Source organism: Pseudochaenichthys georgianus, chromosome 16, assembly GCF_902827115.2.
Source record: "Pseudochaenichthys georgianus chromosome 16, fPseGeo1.2, whole genome shotgun sequence".
Classification (NCBI taxonomy): domain Eukaryota; kingdom Metazoa; phylum Chordata; class Actinopteri; order Perciformes; family Channichthyidae; genus Pseudochaenichthys; species Pseudochaenichthys georgianus.
Window position 1 is genome coordinate 15,907,223 of NC_047518.2, and position 23,534 is coordinate 15,930,756.

At 41.7% G+C, this 23,534-nt stretch overlaps 1 protein-coding gene across 2 annotated transcripts in view; it reads left to right on the forward strand.

Moving 5' to 3' along the window:
- Positions 1 to 556: 556 nt before the first annotated feature.
- Positions 557 to 23,534, forward strand: part of LOC117460557 (clathrin coat assembly protein AP180) — a 46,207-nt gene continuing 23,229 nt past the window's right edge. For both annotated transcript variants that reach the window (XM_071205813.1, XM_034102061.2), the window contains exons 1-3: positions 557 to 877; positions 1,184 to 1,364; positions 19,436 to 19,578. In XM_071205813.1, coding sequence (XP_071061914.1) covers positions 1,235 to 1,364; positions 19,436 to 19,578 — 273 coding nt within the window. In that variant the 5' untranslated portion in view covers positions 557 to 877; positions 1,184 to 1,234. The remainder of the gene's footprint in view (positions 878 to 1,183; positions 1,365 to 19,435; positions 19,579 to 23,534) is intronic.

Sequence of the window (23,534 nt, forward strand, 5' to 3'; positions counted from 1 at the left end):
TTATTATAACGTCTATGCTTTTGCTTTAACAAACTTAATTGTTATGATGCCATCCATACAAAGAATAGTGTGCCTTTGAGTGAGGGATAATAGATGGAATCAACATTAAAAACATGACAGAATGCCATAATTAATGGAAATGGAAGTATTTGACACCATTACCAAAAATGGTATAAGGACTTCCACTTCTATTCAAGCAAAGAGTTGTCCTGCATATCAACAAGCACCATGAACAGTGACGAAGGCAGCTCTTCATTCTGACGGCCTGCAGTTTGACATAATTTACTAAAAATAATGCTAACTGAGGCCGCACGCTTCATATGACCTTCATCGTGTGGCAGCACCACGATGAGAAACCAAGCTTGGCTGTAGAGTAGCTGTATTAACCCTTCCTGTCCTCTCCCATCCACAACCTCCATCCAGCTCTCGTCTCTTCCCAGCTCTCGCGATGACAGAGGCAGCAGCGGGGTTGGTAATGCAGCGTCACCTGACTCCGAGAAGAGGGCGGGGTGATGAGAAATAAAAAGATAAATTAATAATTAAATAAACTGGAGGATGCACATCCACTCGGAATACCGCCATCCAACTACCCGGGCTTAAAGCGCACATCGCCGGGGCTTGCAGGCTAACGGTGGGCCGCAGCAGAGAGGAAGCGCGGGAGGAGGAGACGGGAAAACAGCTGCACTGGATGCTGGGGGTGATGATGATGATGCCATCCAGGACCTGATGTTCTCCTACACACCCCGCTGACATACAAGGACTGTCGGGCTGCTGGTGGAGAGGATTATCCAGGAGGCTGGAGGAAGGAGGAGGGGAGGCAGCGACTCGCATCATCCGGAGGGGAGCGTTGTGTCAGGCCGACAAATAACGCGGAACAGTAAGAAACTGAAAGGAAAAGCCTAGAATTAAAACCAGGATTTAGGGTTTTAGCAGTTGCCTTTATTTTTGAACGGATATCGATCTCCAGGGTAGAAAAGTCCAGAAACGCGTGCAGATCCAACCTAACCAGCCACTATTGTTATGCAACTGAGATAATTTCCAATTCTATTGAAAGTGTCCTGCTATTTCTCTTCTAGAGCTGTGTGCCTGTGGTACTTTCGAGGGCAACTGGGATTACTGACACCGGGGTCGTTCATTTCGGTGTGTGTGTGTGTGTGTGTGTGTGTGGGGGGGGGGGGGGTAGGACCGTAGTGGCCGCTCTATAGTCTAGGTTCGGACTCCACGGACAGAGAAGATGTCGGGGCAGACTCTGACGGACCGCATCGCCGCGGCGCAGGCCGGCCTGACCGGATCCGAGATGGGCCGGGCCGTGTGTAAAGCCACCACACATGAACAGACAGCTCCAAAGAAGAAGCACCTGGAATGTGAGTCATCTATATATCTATTCATCTATCTATCTATCTATCTATCTATCTATCTATACATCTATACATCTATACATCTATGTCCTCATCTATGTGTCCTTTCGACCCTCCATCAATCTTCCTCATGTAAAACTAGGCCACGCACCAACACCACAATTGTTGCCACCCCCCATCCATTCCTCCAGTGTGTGTTAGTGTGCTCTGGGGGGGGGGGGGGTTCATCAGCATCACAGTATGTGCTTACATGTACATCCATACTGTACACAAACCAACATTATGCTTTAATTGAACAAACCACCTATTACCCACTTACAGCGGGGGTTTCTTCCCCCACTGTGCTGGCAGATGAGCATCAGAAGGAAGCCACAAAGCCTTAAACCAGGCACTTACTGCCTGGAGACCGGCTCCCTCCATGTTGCTCCAGTGGTGTTTGTACTACTAAACACACACACAAGCCTTTGCTTGGGTCCCCTATGATAGTGCAGAAAGGTGTGTGGCACTGCAGCATACATCACTGCCTGTTTTCTTGGTGCAATTTGTTGAATTGTTGGCATGGTGCAAACAAGGGAGGGAAAGGATGGAGGAAGGGTGCCAATTAAATTTCAAACGCGGACATAAAATGTGGAGAAGCCAAGCCTATAAAGCATTTGGAAAAGGCTTAATGCAGCATTAACTGTAGATATGTAGCATATTTGAGAGCAGTTATCAACCATCCTGAGCATACATACATTTGATTAATGTGATGAACAAACCCACAAATGATGCTGCAGTGGACTTAAGGAGGGTGATGTTTAGAAAGGTGTCACAGGGTGCTCGAAGGGTTTGCTCTTCATACACAAACACATGTGTACAGTACATGAATCTTTCAGTCATGATGCACCAGAACTCAAATTGGATATCTATTGCCACACACATAACAATAAGTTATCCATGTCTCTTCCACTCAATGAGTCATACAGCTTAATTAGCCGATTAAAGCCCAGATATTAATAAGGTGAGATCAGCGAATCCCTACTTTATTTGACATTAATGTGTATCTTTTAGGTACTCAAAATCGAATGGGTTCTTCCTTAGCCCATTCTACACAATTTCACACATTTTCATGAAAGTCACTTCAGATGAATGGACTATAAAAGTATACACTTATTAGATAAACGTTGGTCTTAAAAGATCATATACACAATGTACACATACTTAGAAGGCCTTCCCCATCACAAAATCATTTATTCTGACATTTATGTAATTATCTTAACCACAGGTTAGTGTACAGATTACTTATTAACACCAGACATGCACTGTTGGACCAGATATGAGTCAATCCAGACTTAGCCATTCATCATGTCCTCAGTATCAAATCTGCAGAAATGGACCAAGATGACAAACTCAGACCCAGCGGGAGGAATCGATCCTCCTGTCTGTTCGTGTCCAGACTAAACAATTTGAATGAATGATGAACTGCGTTGAATCATAGCCGAGGGGAGCTGGCCAAAGTTTGTGTCAGCACTCTGTTGTGGTGAATACAGAGGAAGCACTGCCCTCCACTTTTGGCTCTCTCAGTCACCTACAAAATACTTTAAAACTAATGGATTGTTGAATCCATGAGCAATAAGACTTATGTCCCGAGTGTGGGGGAAACCTCTGAAGCAATTGGAAACAGGACTCAGAGAGACACGAGGAGAGCTGGAGCTTTGATGGCAAACACTGACGGTTTATTTGGAGTTACGGCCGGAGAATTGACAAGACAGGTGGTGTGTCACGATGTTGACACGGCGGTTGCCAAACCAATTCTGAAGAACTCTTCTGCAGCTCGATGTTTTAACTAGTTCTGAGTGTAATAATCAACATTCTTTATCAGTGAGACTAAACAAGTATGGATCCTGAATCTAACTAGAGCTCTCGTCCATAGAAAATAATGTGCGCCAGGGAACCTACGTCCCTGAACAGTAAACTACCTCATGGCGGCTTGTGCTCTGTCACAGACTGGCAATAAGCAATGCGCCCAAGCTGCCCCTCCTTAAGAGAGATGGCAGCAATACCCAAGGCCGTAGACCTATGCCGCGGGAAAGAGACAGTGAGAGGAGAACATGATGAACTGGGTCGAAGGTTGGATACCTAAGCAAATGATTCCCTAACACCGAGGTTTTGCTTCTTCAGCCTTGCTTGGTCATGGTTTGACTAGTAGCTTATAGTGGCTAATGAAAGCTAAGGTTAGTAAACGTTTAAACGGACAGCTGTTTCGTAGAGATAAATAATTCAGTTTGTGGACTTTTTGGGTTAGTTACTGTTGCACTCAAGCACATCACGTGTATGTCTTTAAAGAAACTACCTCGACATGTTCTGGGTTAGCAGACGGCAAATGCTGTCCTATTATCCTAAAATGTCGGTCATAATAGCGTTGTTAGCGTTGGTTTTCTTCATGGTTTCCGGATTCTATCGAGTGAACCCTTCCTTTTGACCTATGATAGCTGTAAAAGGTTAAGTAGTTACACATAATCACTTTAGGTGTAAACTGTGAGACTTCAGAATTCTTTGGTCACATTTGAGTATTATGCCAAACCAGACAAGAACTCAGTGAAGTTAAACCAAAAAATGAAGGACGTCTTCGTTTTTATACAAACTCTTTCAGTTCAAGTTTGGTAACTTAAATAAACTCATAAGTAAAGGGCTTACTGTAGGTGAAAGGTGAATTATTTCAACAATGGTAGATATGCCTCTGATATTATATGTAATTGTATACACAACTGACATTTACCCAATGTGCTGCTTGGGTCAACTGAAGTTCATCGTTTTTTGTCTGTGAACACGAGGAGAAATATGTATCTCCACTGTCAGAAAACCTGTTGCTACAGTACATACATAGCAGTCACAGTGTTCTACACAAAAGACCCTTTATGCATTATTAATTACATCATACATTACAGCAATCTTCCTAACCATAATTGTATTTTTGTGAAATGTCTTTCGAAATAGAAGTCCATCTTAATAAAACTGCGTTTCAGTACATAATATGTTCCTTTACCAATCCATCAGCATCACCAGTCAACTTCATAATTAGCCTCTCCTTCCACTTCAACGATCTTCCCATCATGCTAATGGTCTCATTACGATGGGTCATTTCTGCTGTTTGCACACGTTCACATGTATTTAGCATGTTTTGCTCCTGGACATTCCATCTCCTACTAAAGTACAGGTGCATATTTAAATGATAGTAAGATGTTAGAAAGATATTATTGATTGCAATCATTTTTTATTCCGTATCCTCTGGGTAACTGGCTATAACTAAAGAGAGCTGCTGCTTACATGTTTGCTGAATCGTGACAGTAACAGATTTAAGATGGCCGAAAGATATCTCTTATCATGCTTTTCTCGTCATTCTCCAACTGAGTTCCAGCGTTTGGTTGAGACGGCCATTAAGTAATGTAGTCGGTCAATCTGATCAGCATCATCAAAGCAATAGAATGCAATACATTTAAAAAGAAGAGGATTAACCTCTTCAATTATCCTAGTCTTGAATCCAGGCAGGTCTTGACAGAACCTATCCATAGTCTACAAATAATCCTTTATGGTTTGTTCCACTGAAAGACAAATGTGTATTGGTCTGTTGCTCGGCTGATCATCCAGAGAGCAGCCGAGCAGTAAGCTTCTCATGCTGTGACCCCAAAGGCCGACAGAGCGAGAGAAAACTCAAGAAGCTTTTAGACTGAATTAGGTCCTTCAGCTTCCAAAGGCACCACGACATTTTTCTAGCAGTATATCTTTTTGGCAGCTTTTAGCTTTGTTTGTTTGTTTTATACCCTAAAACTAACCTTAGGGTTGGGATCAATTAACATTTGAGCTGGCACTTTGAATTCAGTTCCAGTACCCAATGGTACCTTGAATTTGTATTTATCAACCACTGTTTTCTCTTTCCTGTAGTATGTATGGTATATAGGTTTTTGTGCGTTGGTGTTGGGATCAGGGTTCAAAACCCACTGCAGTCAGCATGTCGTTGTGTCCCTGGGCAAGACGCTTCACCCCAAAGTGCTCCTGTGGGGATTGTCCACAGTATTGAGTATGTAAGTCGCTTTGGATAAAAGCGTCTAACAAGTGACATGTAATGTAATGTAATGTAATGAAATGAAATGATACGACTGCTTTGTTTACTTCCGTAACATACTGTAGTGACATCAATATGAAACACTTACGCTTCTATTGGCTAGCGCTCCAACACATTATACATGATATGGCTAAGGGTCGGGACATCTCTAAGCGGTTGGCCAATCACAACAGAGCCGGCCAGCTAACCAATCAGAGCAGACTGGGCTCTGGTTTCAGACAGAGGGTGAAAAGAGGTGCTGCAGCACGATGACACGTATGAGAAAAATAAAGAGCTTTTTGAACATTAAAGCATGGAGACATGTCACAGTAGAGGCACAAAATACTAATATGAACCTACAACTGAACATATAGGGCCCCTTTAAAGTTCAACATAGTGGAATGAACATATGATTTGTCTCTTCAGGCCACAAATGGCAGACTCTATGGAGGAGAAAAGGCTTCAACACAAAAGTAATCCTAATATCTGCACAATAGTAGGTATGTGTCTCTAGGGCACACATGTCCTGTCTATATTAGGAGCCTGACAGATGACTGCGATACAGATCAGAAGTCCTCCAAGATCTAAAAAGATTAGAGCACAGCAGCACAGATTGCCTGACACCCCACACGGCCCTTGTGTGTCTTACAGAAGGCTTTCGATAGCTTATAGGCTGCATGTGTGTGCCTCTGTGGGCATGCGGGAGTATGCCACATGGCGTTGGCAGAAAGAAGGAATGTTTTTTTCTTTGTGGACTTAAGTAGGGATGCAGAGAAAGAGATTGCAGCTGTGAGTCAGGAGGATAATGACTGGGAGCAAAGAAGATCATTGCCTAGAAGATCTGCACTTTTTGTCAGTGGCAACAAATCTTGAAGCTATGAATGAAAGGAAACGTGTAAAGATGGCCATCACTAGCAGTGTTCATGAGGAGGATACATTCTTAAATAAAAGACACTTTACTTTGACACTGAACAAGCACACGCCATGCATCTTCGCTCGTTTCTTTGTGACTACTACTGACTAAATACGATCTCATTCGGCAGGTTTGTTAACCTGTTCATTCGGAACAAACGCAACGGGATTGATTATTATAAGTACACAGAATGTAAGAATGATGTGGTTTAGGAATGGGCATGAATCTAACATTTGTATAAGAGATGTAGCTCAAGGGTTAATTTCATCAGTTTTACTTTAAGCTAACATAGCTAAACACCGAATAGAATGAATGTCAGAGAGCAGCATGCTTCATTTACACACAGCGTTTCATTCTAGCCTTCTTAATCTCCTCACCTGCAACACACTCCACCAGGGCTGAGGTTGGGACACTGCAGTGGTTCTGTCTAGTTGGATTGATAGGACTGAGTAGATAACACAATATCTGTCAACTGCATCAATTCAGTTTTCAATGATAACCCTGGCACACTCTTGTCTACATCATGCTTCGGCTGCAGGACATTGAAACGTGGCTTTATAACCAAAAACAGCTGCTGCCAAATAATTACTTCAATCAATGGGCCCATTTATTTTATATATCCACCATGAGGCAAGAGCATGTTGGACAGGCACTTTTTATTCTCAGTGTGAACCCGAAGGCCCTGAAGATGGATCAGAGGACATGCAGGGTGGCCCACAGGGTAACAACGAGAGAGAAAGTGTACCAGGGTTTGAAAGTCTGCCAAAGGAAGATGGCTTCCCAAAACACAGGCTCTGCCATTCTCCTGCTTCTAATAGCCTCTATCTCCATCGACTGCTGCTAATGTCGCCCTAACCTCGTAATCCTCTTGCTGTTGAGAGAGTGCGACGGATTTATAGCTGGAAGGTTATGTTTTCCGAACATGTACGTGCTTGGTTTCCTTCTCTTCTTCACATGCAGACTATGTTCAAACCCAGACGATGCTAATCATAATAACCTTGTTTCTGATCAGGATTTTGGACTGTGTGTGTGTGTGTGTGTGTGTGTGTGTGTGTGTGTGTGTGTGTGTGTGTGTGTGTGTGTGTGTGTGTGTGTGTGTGTGTGTGTGTGTGTGTGTGTGTGTGTGTGTGTGTGTGTGTGTGTGTGTGTGTGTGTGTGTGTGTGTGTGTGTGTTGATGGGGGGAGGAGGCAGAAGGGTAAGCGGTTAGAAAACATAAACAGCGTGCCGAGTCCCCTTTCGCTGCTAAGGTGCTGTTGCCACAACATGAGTCACAATCAATGTGTTGCCACATTTGAGGGAAAGACTGTCGCCCTGAAATGGGGGGAGGGGTTGTAAAGTCTTGTGTGTGTTAGCGCATGTTCAAGCTATTTTCTATCTGATATGTTCCTTATCTTACATGCTTTGATGGCCTATACGTGCAACGCTTGTACTTCAAGTGCATTGCATTTAGTATAGTCAATCCAGTTAAGGCAAGTTGTACTAATACTAGTTACAAATCTGACATTTAGCTTTGATGTTATGAGCTTATTTACTATAATATATAGAGTATACATTTCAGGTTATTATGCGTGTTCGTTTACTTATATTAGGCTTTTAGCTTCCAGTTCTTATAGTTGTCAAAATGATCCACCACATAACGATGCAAAGTTTCAAACTTGTAAATGTCTTGAATTCAAACAATACTACTTGGTTATGTTAAGGCCACAAACTACTGGGACATTTTAGGGCTAAAATAATTATGTTCAGGTGTAGTTAAATTAAGTTGTGTACATAAGTTGAGTAGTTAACATAAACTAGTACACACTGGTTCTGAAACGAGTTGTCGTAACGTGCCACGTTTCTCATCGAACAATAACATGCCTAAATATTCTAACCCTTGTAAACAAGTGGCTTAAGTTGTAGTAGCTGTTACCACTTTAAAAAGCTACGCAATAAACACCTGTTTGGAAATATTTAGGTTCATCATAGCATCTCTTTTGTCAGCTGTTTGCCTTAGGATTGTATTTTTGCTTCATATCAACCAGCCAGATTATATGTACTGTATACAGGTTATCATGTCTCCTGGCAACAGTAGCTGAAGCTCTCATGTCCATGGACTGTCAGTCAACCCTGTAGCAGGAAAACTGTCTTCACTCCCAGTGTGAATCAAACATTGAAGTTAAAACAGAGTATTCGTGTTTTTTGGCATGCCTGAAAACGCTGTCAGTGTGGATATGTTCACTGAAACTGCTGCTAGTTATTTTGTTATGCTTCTTCACAGTTACACTCCTGTGTGTTGGGACTAGTTTTCAGTGGTTTAACATGCAGCAATGTGACATCTCCAACACCTATATGACATGTTTCTGTTGGCAGAGCAAAGTGCGTTAAATATTTTTTAAATGTTGGTTTTATAGATCACACAGGCCCATGACTTGCTAAGATACAGACGTGGAGCATATACCATTGCGTCTAGTGTAAGAACGGCAATAGCTTGTGACAATTATCTTATAGTTGTAAGCTAATTTTATTTAATTTGAGCTAAAAGACACAATCACAACATGCCTGAGATGTATTGTGTGTCTTCTGAAACATGTGGCACAGTTTAAGTCTGAGTCATTATTCTCTACAAGGAGGAAAAGTATCCTCCAGCATCTTCCAGACTCGCTGTTCAGTTAATTGGTCCTCGTATGTTTTTCCTTTTGCCTCGCCCACTCTATCGTTCACCCGCCACCACCACTCCTACCCATGTTTCTCTTTTATTCTTACTACTTTATAATGATTCTGTGCTGTGCTTGCCTAATGGCCAGTTGCAGTGAACAGAGGAATGTGAGAGGAGGTTGGTGAGAGCGCTCAGCATGCACTGCAGTGCTGATCTCACAGCAGGGATCTGTGAACACCCCAGAATGCCTCTCATGTCAAACACTGTGTGGGAGGAGGACTGTCTTACCAACCGTGTGTGTCCAGATTAATGAGCTGTGACCAGGATCCCCTATCTGCTATCAGACCATTATCTGCTTCAAATCAGAGCATCTAATTCACATGAATTTCTCTTTTCTGAATACCTCCCACCTCCTACCTCCCTCTTGCCATGCCTCTCAGTCTTCTTTCTGATGTTTTTTGGAGGTCGCAATGCCCTTGCCACTGCTACTCTGAGAATGAAAACATTAATATTAAAGTTGAGTTCAATCTCTGGGGGATTTTTTGTACCAAAATGGCAAAAATCTATATGCTGAGGCCTAATATACATGAATAGTCTCTTGTCCTGGCATGCAGGTAATCAGCTGAGCAGCCTATCCAGCAGCTCATACGTTAAAGGGCCATGTCTACATCCTGGCTCCATATGAATAATGCACAGGGGCTCGGGTTCCCTTCCGTTTTATTATTACTATATCTTCCTGCTGAGTTCTTCCTCAGGTCCTGAATTCGCAATAAAAAAGTGTCACAAAAAAGTGTTTCCTGTCACATATAGTTCTCCAAAGTTTGGGTTAATTGTAAACGTTATGCGACCCTACAGCTTCTCCAATAAGGAATGATCTACCCTTTGACAAGGAACACAGTAGGTTTATACTGTCTTAACTTTAACTTCATGTGGAATATCCGAGTGAATCTGTATGAGGTTATAAACATATCTTCGTTAGTAATGCAGTGATAGAATCACTGTTGAAAGTATAAGTTCAATGTTTGCAATAAAGTCTGTGTAGGTTGGAAAGAACTAAACAGATACAGCTTTTACTGTATATGTACAAATAAGAAAGAACATTTTCTTGGCTGCCTTATTTGATTCAGCATGGGACTGCAGGGTGGATATTTATCTCTGTTCCCTCCTTTGGAGCAGAACCTGCAGCCATAGAGATGTTCTAGCCTCGGTGAACAGCTAACAAGGGAGGAGGTGAGGAGGACAAAATGAATGAACAAAGGAAAAGTTGTTGGACTGGTCAGGAAGGAGATATTTGGCCGAATTGTCTGAGAGCATAGTAGTGAGCAAACAGTTCATTAGAGCTGTGGGCAAGAAGAAGGGAAATAGACTTGAGCATATCTGGGTGCTTTGTTGAACAATGACCGAAGATGCACTGAGCAAAAGGTAACAAAGAAAAGAAAGGGTGTAAACTGCAGAAACAACCCCGTCATCACCACACACAAATGTTTGTTTTTGTTTTCTGAAGCTATGTAGAAAGGTACTCTTCTGATGCAAGTGGCTAGCTAAACAGTTCAACAACATAAGCTAACCGACCATGTTCTGTAAGTTGTTTAGCCTTTAGGTAACTGTTCATTAATGAGCAGGCAGCGTTTTGGCTGGTACCATGCGAACACACTGCTGAACAAGCTACTAATGATTGCTGTCAATCCAACTAGGGCTACAAGCACTAGCCGCAGACTAGCTAAGATGTGAGCTTATTGCCTGACCCCAGTTGAGTTTATCCAAAACGTATGCTAGCTAGACTAAGCTCCTTAAATATGAGAAAAAGCTAGCAAACTAGTAACTACAAATCTGGTTTTCACAGCTTTTTTCTAGCGTTCTGTAGCTACACCTTACAGAATAGAATAGAATATAATTCCTTTATTGTCATCACACCAGTTACAACGAAATTTAAAAAAGCAATCCTTGCAAGGCAAGTTTATTTATATAGCACTTTTCAACCTGCATTCAAAAATAATTTAAGATAAAGACTTGCTAACTTAATAATTGCTGTGAATGTGGAAGTGTTAAACTCCAAAATTACTATAAAATCCACATGGGTATGTCCTAAAATATTTAACAAGTTTTAGTTTGTGTTTTGCATCCTATACGCTTAAGTGTTCTGTGGTGCATTTTTGCTTGGCCACATTGTTTCTGTTGACCTCACGCTCATAGCTTTCATATAACTTATATTTATTCATTTGTTTGTAAAATTAAAATAAATATACCAGTGCATCACAGCAAACACAATCCACCAATGGCTGAGTGAAATGTCACAGAAGCTGAAGCTTATATGAAAACAGCGCTGCTATCTGCACCCACCAGCATTATGTGGCACGCTGGCTTTCACCTCAGATGTCACTTCCATCCTCCACAGTGCCTGCTTCCCATTGGCTTCCTCTTTGTTTTGCTGCCACACGACATTGGTACGCTGAGCCACTGAGCATTCTGGGTATTTTTTCTCCTTCCCCCTGTATGTTGCTGGAGGGTGAGAGGAGCTAAAAATAGACTGAGCTCTCATGGTCCGTTCATGTGTAGCTCAACAAGGCATCGTGCAGCATGGCTCGTACTGCGCTGAAGGATTAGTGAATACACTGATACGAGTCACCTATTCAACAATCTATGATAGAAGATGATAGATAAACCGTTTTATCATTTATAATGACATTAATGATGAGCATAAGAGGTGTGTGCCGGCATCAGAGTTAATTTGAATTCAGTGCTGGATCTTACCGCTTTGTGAAGGCTGGTATGACTCACATACGATACATCTCGCTTTGTTTGGACGACTTCTATCAGTTTGCTGCTGTGGGAGTTTGCACCTGAATATAATTTCAAAGGAATGTGACAGCATACTTGATTCAACTGCAAATATGAGAGCTTGTTGCCTAGGAAACCACCTTGGCATGTCCCCTTGGTACATTTGTAAAAATGAAGAAAAAGTGAGGAAGATGTTGCAAGTGTGACGTGCACGTTTGCGTGTGTGCGTATAGGTCGGTCCTGCGGTGAGTTCATAGCAGCTTGTGTTCAGGTTCACTCACACACACAGCTCTGATATCACCTACAGTTACTGATCAGTTCAATGGTGCCATTTCAAATCAGAGTCCTGGCAGCTGTGCGTTGGGTGTTGCAGATGGGCATGCTGATATTGTTCAGTGACAGTGACTGTATGGGTCAATAGAGCACATGAGTCCACAGTGTAAAAGTAGAAGATCTCGATCAATACAAGCCCAATGGTGTACCTGCTAAAGGGATACAGTGTACATCTGGACATATTCAATATGTTTGTTATTGACAAATGACCCCATAAATAAAATGACAAAAAAGAAGAATGCACTATCCCTGCTTTCCTCTGAATAGTTGTTTGTGTTTTATTCCGGTTATTTGTGCGGTGCTTTACCTCCTAATCAAACGCAATCGAAGACACATTAAACAGCCATTAAGGTGCATTGAGTGACCTACCTTTATTACAATACACATAACCATATTATTGTATTCCTTGCAGTTCAGGAACAAAAAAAGCCCAAGAAATAACCATATTTCTTAGCCCCATTGGCCATTGTTATTGTTATGAATGAATATGTCACTTGAATGCAACCCTTTTACGTGTTTTGAATAGTTTTCTGACAACAATAGTTTGAAGTTATAAGCTATTAAGAGCTGTGGCCAAACGGGGACATGTTCTTTTAAGGGATCAGTTCATGTCGTTGTCCCCAGGGTTAGCTTTTTGCATGGAACTATGTCATTTTGGGAGAATTGTAGCAGACATTTCATGCATAACAGATGAGCCTGCATATTGTGCATACATTTGTTTAGCGTTTCTAAAACAAGAGTTCTGAGTCTGACTCATGCGTGGCTCCATTCTAAAGAGTTGAGTCTCTCTCTGTGTGTATGTGGCCTGCGTGTGTGCCAGTGTGCCTGTGGTTCTGACAGGTATCTTTTCCTCATGTTTTTTCCTCCCTCTCATTTTATAACGGCACGCACGCTGTAGAGGATGTGACATGCTGTCCTCTTTTTGCTCGCTGGGCTGCACAAATGACGGATCAGGTGCTGTCTCTGTAAATGAGAGCAGGGAAGAATGTGTGTGTGGAATATATAGCAAAAACAAATGCGTTGAGGCTCTTGTAATCTGCACGTCACGAATAACCTTGTGTAACAGCTACAAATTCTCACACCCCATCCGGAAAATAGGTCCGATAGGTCCGATAGGTCCGATAGGTCAGGCCCTGCTACAACAATCTCCATACTCCACTATAGGGTCACTTTTGCACATTCTTAAACAACAAACCCTGTATACTATAGGGAACTTTTTACAGGAAATGTTTCGATTGTAACATGTTACCTATGTTACCTTAGTTATGTACATTGCAACACATTTTAAGTATGGGAGTTATTAAGTATGTTACTTAACTTGCAACCTGACCTCGAAGGCCAGGGAATTCAAGGGAATGCTTTTTTTGCAGGGTTATTCATGCAATCTTTTTACCACATATCCAGTACATTTGATTTGCTAATGGAAACATGCATTTTAAAGCAGAAAAAAAGACGTATTGTTCAGTGACAGAAAAGGCCACCAAATATTATTTTCCATAACACTTGCAACCTATGCTAAGTACATTACGGAACATGTTCCTTACGAGAAGTCTGTTACGAATAACATTATGAATGCAACGTTAAGTCAATTATCCAACACATTATAACATGACTGAGTTATGTTCCTTGTGTAAGGTTATGTAACCTAACCTACCTTCATAAAATAAGCTAACATTGACTTTAGTTTCACACAAGACATAAGCCGCTTCCTGGGTAAAAGTCCAGTGTTCTTCTCTATGCCACGTCACATGACTTCCTCTTTTACTCCCACAATAACAGCCTCGAGAGCGTGCCAATTCATTTCTTTTGCCAAAATAAGTATTTTAATATTATGTATTTAAACATAAATATTCTATATTTCGTATTTATCTGAGCCTTTTATTGTCCTTAACGTAAGACAATGATTGCCTTTAAAAATAATAACACTATGCAGCCCCTGATCCAGAGGATAGGCAATGTGAGTGTGTTCATCTGTGATATTGCTATTGGTGAAAGTGTTTTTAAAGTGCGTTCAGGTTTATGAAAAATCAATACTAGATCAATGGAATATTATTTTAGAAATGTTGTCACTCGAATTGAACAACTTTGTATTGATCGTATGAAAAAGGTGTATGTCACTATGTGTTAGTCTGGCAGGGAAGTAATAACAAATTTACGATTCAATTTGCTTCATTCTGCAACATGCAGGATATGGAATTTGTATCCAAGTATGCCAGTAATTGATATTCAGCGTGACTATCTGTGTGCTAGCGCTTGAGAAGGGCCACATATCGAGCTGCCTCTCTTTCTTGCTCACACTCAAACATGAATAATTGAAAAGGATGGTGAGGGGGGAGACGGTGAGTCAGGACTTCATGCTGAATTGTTGTTCAGCATCTCAATCAGAGCGGAGACTCTCCGCCACTTTCTCTTTCTCTGTCCGCAGGAGTCTTTTCGGCTGCATGCTTCAATATCTCCCAATAATCCACCCAGCACCTTTTCCAACATGAGTTGACATGCCATAAGGCTGCAACAAATCATTAAAACATATTTCTCCACTTGAGTTACAGCCCTTCTCATGTTCTTATTGTACTCTTTTTAGGACATGATTAAGGGGATGGATTAATGTAGATTTGTAATGGTCGTGACTGTGCAGCTCGTCTCGCAGTCTGGCAAAAGCAGATTCCCTCACTGTGGGAAACAAGAGAGAGAGAGACAGAAAGAGACGCAGAGAAGAAACGCGTAGGATGACGCTGACTCATCAGCCCTGTAGGGATTATCCTTCTCAATCGGAGTGTGTGTGCAGTGTGCATGTTTATATGTGCGTGTGTTTCCTACTACTGAGGAGGACATGCACAGCATCCATTACGCATGATGGAAGCATGATGGAAAGCGCTAGCAGACTTGTAGCTCGGCTGTCAAAGCAAAGTGACCTTGAATGCGTTTTTGCATGAATGTTCGTGCAGTCCCTTTACATCTACACTCACTGTGGGCTGCTGGACTTGATTTATTCATGGGAATAAAAACATGAATATAAAGCAGGAACTGAAAATCACTGGTCAAAGTTCTCATGATAAAGAGAATCACTAAATCCTGAGACTCTTCATCTACCACTAGTTCCATCTCCATCTTTAGTCTGGATGTAGAGTAATCCAGACTCATTGGGAAAGCACAAACCTCAGCCAAGGCCAACGGTGGATTTACATGCTCCTCGCAGGTCCTCATTTCCCAAGTAGTGAAGTCGTTCTTCCCATTTTGGTGGGTTCAAGTGCTTTGGGTCAAAACATGGAATAGGCGGACACTAAAAAGTAAACTTTGATTGCTTTTTCTGAGTTGTTGTTCCAACATAAGGTGAATCTTGGAATGGTATTCAAAGTGAAATATAATATTTGTATTGTCCTGTTATCCGGATTTGCGCCAACATTTCACGGGTTGTTCCATGAGCTTATTTTCATGAAAACCGGGCCAGTAGTTTTTCCGTAATCCAGTGGAGAGTCAGACGAACAGACAAACAAACCGAGCCGTAAACACCCTCCCTGGAAAAGGAAACAACTAAAGTAGTTTGATCAATTCAAGGCAACTAAATGGCTTTGTTAGAAACAGCTCCTTATTAGCATTAGTCACAATTGCTCAATCTGTATTGTGCAAATTGGTTTTATCCCTTTTTCACCAAATCCATATGCTTGTCTTTAAGTTATGTTTGGATGATTTCATGATTTTAAAGATTGTTGGGTAAAGATCTTTTACGTTGTTTATTTGGCTTTGAAATCTCATGTCCAACTTGTAGTTGTTATTGTGATCAAGGTAAGGATAAGACTGATTTTCTATATTTTTATTATTATTAACAAATCCCTTTAAAAAAACAACCCCAACAATGGATTATATTAAAGGGCACCCATCATGCTGTTTGTAGGCAATAGCATAGGTCTCAGATATATAAAAATATATTAAAAACATGTCTATGAAGTGTTTTGCTCAAAATACCAAACAGATCACCCATTCCAGCCATGCCTCATATCCCTCTATTTCACTTCCTGTTTCAAAAGTGCTGATTTTGGGTATAAAGCTTTAACAAATAAAAAGAGTTGATAAAATAAAAAGGAGGGGGCTGAGCTCATGCGGGACCCGGCAGCTACTGTCTAAACTAAATACTGCCGTGATGAAACGCCATATCATGGATTATCAAGGGTTATTTCTGAAACAGTCTGGAGCTCAAAGGCTTTCTCTCTTACCGGTTATACCACAAGGTGAGTTCCTTTTTATTTCCTGCTTCTTCACACACATGCTCTCCAGTACAGGTTAGCTCTGAGTGTTAGCGATGCTAATGTAAACATGCACCGACCATATTACGTCCAAAACAGTCGGGCATTGTTTCTGATAGCAACTTTCTGATAGTGCCGTAGGTCCACATTTCCGATATTAAGTCATATCGGACGCAAATCTGGATCAGCTCCGTTGTAGCCCCGTGTTTAGAGATGTTGGTATGGAGGAAAAGAGAGAGGGTTCTATTTTCTGACGCTGCGTGAGTTCCCTGACACACCGGCGGGGACACATCTTTATGTATGAAAGACATCAACAAGTGCATTTTGCATGATAGGTCCCCTTTAAACATCCTAAATCCTTTTTTTCACTTGGGTATTATTTTAAAGCAAACGTTACTCAAGCAGGACAAATATAAGTATTTATTTGGAACAATATTCAGCTGTAAAACTGTGGTATAAAGTACAAAGAAATTATAAAAATTAAGCATTTATTGTATCATTTAAAAATACAATACATCAAAACTTTAAGAAGTTGTCAAAATCCAATTTATTTCATGTCGTTCTAACTTGTGACAGATTGCTCCGTGTTTGCAGTTGAGCTGCCATTTATTCTATATTAAGCCAGGCAGAATCAATAGACACCTCTCTGCTGCCTCAGTCTGCTGGCAGTAACCATGCAGGATGGATGTGACACTATTAATGAATCACAGGGCTCAATAGAAGATGCTCTGCTCTGCTGAATCAAGGCTTTTAAAAAGAGGCCGGTCATATTTGATCTCCCTCTGTGTCCATCACGCATGCACATCTACTTACTTACCTTATTCCTCAAACTGTCTCTGAAGATATGACCTCAGGTTTGCCATGGAGGACAGCTCACACATTTGATATGGATTACTGCGACAGCATCCTTTATGGCTGACCTGCATACATACGAAAAAAACATGTCTAAACTCCGCTGAACGCATGCTCACCTCCAGCGATCCCTCAGACCACACACCTCCGCTGGCAGTCCACCAAACAATGGATTGACTTCAAAAACGTCTCACTTACAAATCCATCAACAACCTTGTCAACTCTGTGTCCCCCTTTAAGACACACCCCTACCCGTCGCCTCAGGTCTGCTGATGCTAACCGATCATAACTTTAAGCTCCGGACCATGGGCGACAGGGCCTTCGCTGTAGCCCCCCCCCTTCCCTCTGAACTCCCTGAACACACTCCTATCGTTAAAAAAACACCCTCAAAAGTCACCTTTTTCACTCCCGCGTTGAACTGCTAATCATCTACCCCCCTGCCACTTCCACTTCCTCCAATTTAGGATTTTTTTTACACGATGTTGTTATTTCATTTATTAGCGTGTAAAGCGTCTTTGAATTCTTGCAAAGGTTCCATCAAAATACCATGTAATATTATTATTTAGGAAAAAAACAACAAGTTACATAATTGGCTAGCATTATTCAAATTGCCATGGTAATGAGAATCAGCCAGTCCGCGGGTGAAGAATGATCTGACATATTGTTACTTACTCAAATATCAGCGAATATGTTAACAGACACATCCATTAGACATGAGCCATGATTCAGTGCCTGTTTCTCACCTCCCAACAAGTGTTCTATATTAATACTAACTTTGTCTTGCTTTCCGCCTTCTGTTGAGTGAAATATCTGGCACTTAACTGGGATATGCTCTACTTTCTAACTTTGTCTGTCTGTGGTTTGGTGGGTGTACAGTTTCTATCACTGTAGAAATCTGCCTGCATAGGTTAAAAATGATACTGATGAAAGTGTTAATCCAAATCAGTAAAGTTGTGGCTGTAAAACCAAAACAATGAGCTAAAAGAAGCTAAAATGCTTCAAGGGAACACACATAAAATAATATTGCTTAGTGCAGCTTTGAACAAAATGCCTCAAAATGATTGTACTCGTGTCCTTCCACTGATATGTGTGTTAATGTATTTCCCACATAAAATGGATTATATAACAGTTATCTTTAAATTGATTATTTAATACTTGTATTATAACAAACAGGTAAAGGGGTCTTTAGCAGTAAAAGTGATCATTTGATTGAATATCATATGAATAAGAACATGGATATACGATTTACAGAGTCAGCTGTATTGCATCAGGGCTTATCAGGGCAACACTCCCCAGGACAAGTCTCTCTCTGTTTCTTTAGCTCTGTCTGATCCGTTCCATAAAGCTGATCGTCTGATCTGTAATACAACCCCCCCCCACCCCACTCCTGGTTCCTCGCTGTTTCTCTGCTGTGGAATATTCCACTCTGCCTGTACTGTACAGCAGTGAGTGTGACTAAAGTGGCAAAATGTGAAGCACTTATGTAAATACATTTCATTAAGATGGAGGACTGCAGCCTCCAGAAGCAATTGTGTTGATAAAGAGGAGCTCCTTGTGCTTGCAATAGATGTGCTCATTACTAAATGGTTGATAATATGGTGGTAGACAATGCAATAATCACACAAATATGCCAACACACATGCCAATAATGAAACATCTTCACCTGGTTCACAATGCATGCAGAGCCTTCAGAAAACATACACCGACTAGACGAACCATGCGCAGCAGGTTTTCCAATTTGTGTTTTTATATCTGCATCGTTATAAAAAGACAGTGAAGCACCTGGAGAATAAAACATTCCCAAGACACCAGGGCTGCCCCTGCTTAAGTGCGCTGCATTTGCGCATCAGGTGAGGCCCCCTCCGCAAGATGAGGCCCCACGCAGTCTGCATGATCTGCGTGTAGGGAGGGGCGGGCCTGCACCTAACCTATGTTTTTTTAAAGTCAGACAAAGATGTTGTTGCCATGATTATTTTCTGAAAAACATTTGTAAAAGTGTACACAAGTAAAAACATCTTACTCGATTTTCACACATTTGTTTCTTTGAGGAAACACTGCTCAGGAAAATGCAGAATTAAACTAGAAATTAGAATGCGAGAGAGTGCTGCTATAAGATGCAGCAGTCCCAGCACATTAACTCTAACACCCTCCTGTCTGCAATTTCTCACCCATCTGTTATCATTACTTCATTCAATCATTTCTCTCACACTTCTGCTCCTGCTCTCTTTGATGCTCCTCAGACCTGGTCCAGGCCACCCAGGACACCAATGTGAACATCCCCTCGTTGGCCGACACGCTGCTGGAGAGGGTCGGCAACGCCAGCTGGGTGGTGGTCTACAAAGCCCTGATCACCACACACCACCTCATGGTGAATGGCAATGAGGTGAGGATACAGTTAACACACACACACCGAGTACATGTTGGTTCTCATGTCTGGAGAAGTATGAGAGCAATGGACCCTACGCTAAGGTAGAATTGGGCGATACATCTATATTATAGTGATATGAAACAAGATATTGTCATGATTTCGGAAGTGTTCATCGTTTCAAAGGGTGAAAATCATTAAAGCGATGTATTTTTAAAGTTGACAATACTAGGATTATTTTTTCTCTATAATAGTCAACAATAGTCAACCCCACAATATCGTCACAACTTATTATTTTGCCCCCCAGTAGAGACAGCTGGTGGTACTGGGAAGATGTCAGGTAAAGTAGGGCAGACAGAAGATGTCAAAAGCAAAGTAGGGCATCATTTTCATCACACGACCCAGTGTACACACTTACCTGCTGGAAAACACACCGTACCAGGAGCTCAGATTGCAAATCATGCATGTAAATTCAAATTGTATTTTTGATCCCCTTTTGGCCAAGGAATCTGCATGCTACTGTGTCATCCACAATGTGCAAAGATTATGCTGTTAGGTAAAACAAGAGAAACAACAGGGCATTTGTTTTTATCTACCAATTCATACTTACTTTTCACAACATTTGAGAAAGTATTCAGATCATTTAATGATGTCAAAGTTCTAATACCACATTGTGAAACCACACTGCATGTACAATTACTGTATTCAAAACCTTATTAAGTAAAAGTATGTAAGTACTGTCACCACTGAAAGTATATCAAGTAAAAGTCATTTTTATGCGGTAAAATCTTCGCTTTCAGTGTAATTTTACTATATGATGTTTTTGGATCATATATTATATATGTTATAATAAACTTGAATAATAAATTCAATGAAGAGCTGCAATTGGTTGATACTTAATTGCATACATGTGATGCTGACAGATGGTTTGGAATATGATGGTTTTTTTATTTCAACAAATGTTCCATTAAGTCTGTGTCATGAAAGGTGTTGATTTGTACACCTCAGTGGGTAAATGGGCATCTACCAATCAGAGGGTCAGTAGTTCAACCACCAGCAGCTTTTGGTAAGAAACTTAACCCCAAATTGATTGCTAAAGGACATGTAATGTAATGATCACCTACGCGTACATTTTAACCTGAACATTTACCCAAAATACCTGCTTAATTTCAGGTTTAAAGCTACCTTAAAGGTGGGGTAGGTAAGTTTCAGAAACCGGCTCGAGATACACTTTGTGTTATATTCCATGGAATGCTCTTAACATCCCGATAGCAATGAATGTCTTAAGTGCTTTGACAAAAAATCCATAAAAAAATGTCATCTGTAGAAGCCGTGATACTGTAAAAAGTACAACCAATCCGTTTAGCCGGCCCGGCTAAAATAACTGGATGGCCTACCTGCCTGTCAGCCTTCCATCGGGGCACAAACTTATCTCGTGCCCTCATTGGTCATGTGCGCGTTCGTGTGTGTTGGAGGAGGGGCTCTGTAAGGAAGTGGCAGATTTTCTCCGGTTGTGTATTTTCAAATTCTAGCGATCTCGAGCCGGTTTCTGAAACTTACCTACCCCACCTTTAAGGTAAATAAAAATAGAACACTGGATTTTGACTTTTGCCTCATAGATGACATTATGACCTCAGCAGCATTCTAAAATCAGCTCCCTGCTCCTGACCCCTGACCCCATTCATGTCCTGTCAGCTGGAGAAATGGAAACCCTCTGCACTGGCATCAAGGGAGATACACAGATGCTCCTTTACAGCCCCTGAAAGAACCCAATGCCCTCCCAGCATTCATTGGGTGAAAAGCAGAACAGATTTAGTGAGATGGAGATAATTGCATTAACCTCTGTTGTCGATAAAGCAGGTGTCAGGGGGGAAAGAGTAGATCGACACACACACACACACACACACACACACACACACACACACACACACACACACACACACACACACACACACACACACACACACACACACACACAACAAAAAGCTCAGTTTGTGTGTGAATAATGTGCTGAAGTGTTTTCTTTGCCCATATTTCAGCTATTATCTGTTATAATGTGGCCACAAAGACTTAAAGGGACAGTGTCATAAATGTGTGTGAGCCTTTGAATAGGTTATACAGTGTGTGTCCTGTCTCCAGAGAGCTGTTTGTTTGTTATAGTGTGGCCTGATCATGATAGAGTGCCCGAAGGGGGAGAGACAATGGGAGAATAAAAAAGGAGGAGAAGCGATAATGTGAGGCGTCCCATTTCTCCTGGGAGGATTCTTAACCATCCCTAATGTTAGTGTGCTCTGGTTTTTGTGAATGTAGCCGCTAAATAAGCATCAGCAGTGTGTGTGACATGCTTTATGTCGACATGTATCAATGTGGTTGTTTATGCAGGGCTGCAGAGAGAGCCTATTTAATGTTGGGTTCCCTATTCTCCTCATTCGTATTCACACCCTACCAGTCTGCAGCGTTGCTACTCAGATGCAGGATATCTTTCCGATCACTAATGAAAAAGACTTGTACAGCATCACAGCTCTCATACTAATTTACAGTTGTGTTGTAGACTGCTGAAAGCACAGAGAAGAGCCATTTAAATAACCATCAAACCTTCCTTCATTATGTTTAACATGGAGACATCTGTTTGAAAATGATCATGGAAATATAACAAGTAGATGCTGACATAGTGTGTTCATTTGTCACTGGGCATTTTTCAATGAGTTTAATGTTGTTGATATGTGTAATCCATTGGAGATAAGGACACTTTTCAGGACTCCAGACTGACTTTTTACATTGTGTGCTTTGGTGCTCTTATCACATCATGTACAGTACTGTTGGTGCACCTGTTATGCAGACGATCTCACACTACTCTGTGGAAATGTCTGTGTCTCCGTCAATCATGGATGCCAGTGTTTCCCCTAGGTTTACTGCTTTGGGGGGGTGCTGCCAGGGCGGGATGCGGGCGGTCCGATGATGGCGGTCCGTGCAGGGGGGGGGGGAAGTTCCTTTGGTTTGAGAAGTGGGGGACACACAAAACAGGGGGTCTGTGGAAATGGAAATAGTTCTCGATTTGAATCCCTTTTCCTTTTAAGCCACGCCTTTTTTTCCCCATTTTTCGACCCTGCGGCTTATATAACGGTGCGGCTAATCTATGGATTTTTACAGCTAACGGCCACTAGGGGACCTCCTAAATCTATGGATTTTACAGGTTACAGTAAACCACCTTTAACTCTATGGGCTCTATGGCCGGTCCGCGCCCCCCACCTTTAAGCGGCGGGCTCCAGCAGGAAAAGCTGGAGGCCGGAAAAGAGTGAGAGGTAGCGCGCCAAAGTAAAAGTGGAACCGAGAGTGGTACGAGAGACAGAACGAGAGCAAGACAGACAGAAATTACGAGAGCGAGACAGTTTGTGCAAAGGAAGTTTTTATGCACAAACCCTCATTATGGAAAGCAAACGAAGCATCTGCAGCCACTCGACATCAGTGTCAATCGTGCGTTCAAAGTGGCACTACGCGTTCAGTGGGAGGCGTGGATGACTAGCGGCGATAAATCATTCACCAAAACTGGTCGCATGCTAAAAGCACCAACGGGTTCCGAAAGGCTGGAATGATGAAGAGGAGGACGCCGCCACAGCTGAGGCCCTTCAGAGGCTGTTCGATTCCGACAGTGACGAAGAAGAGTTCGTTGGTTTTGAGAGCTTCCCCAAACAGCCATCTCTTTCCCGACAATCCCCTCTGTGCACGAGCCCTTACATATGGTAATTAAACATTACAACACCTGCGGCTTATAGTCCAGTGCGGCTTATATATGTACACATCATTCAATTTAGCTGCTGCGGCTTATATTCAGGTGCGCCTTATAGTCCGAAAAGTACGGTATTATGTGTTAGGACGATGGTGCAATCCAAGAAAATGTGTAGTGTATAATGCCTGGCAAACTTATAGTATGATACTTATAGTATTTTTTTTTTTTTAAATGTTGAAGTTAAATG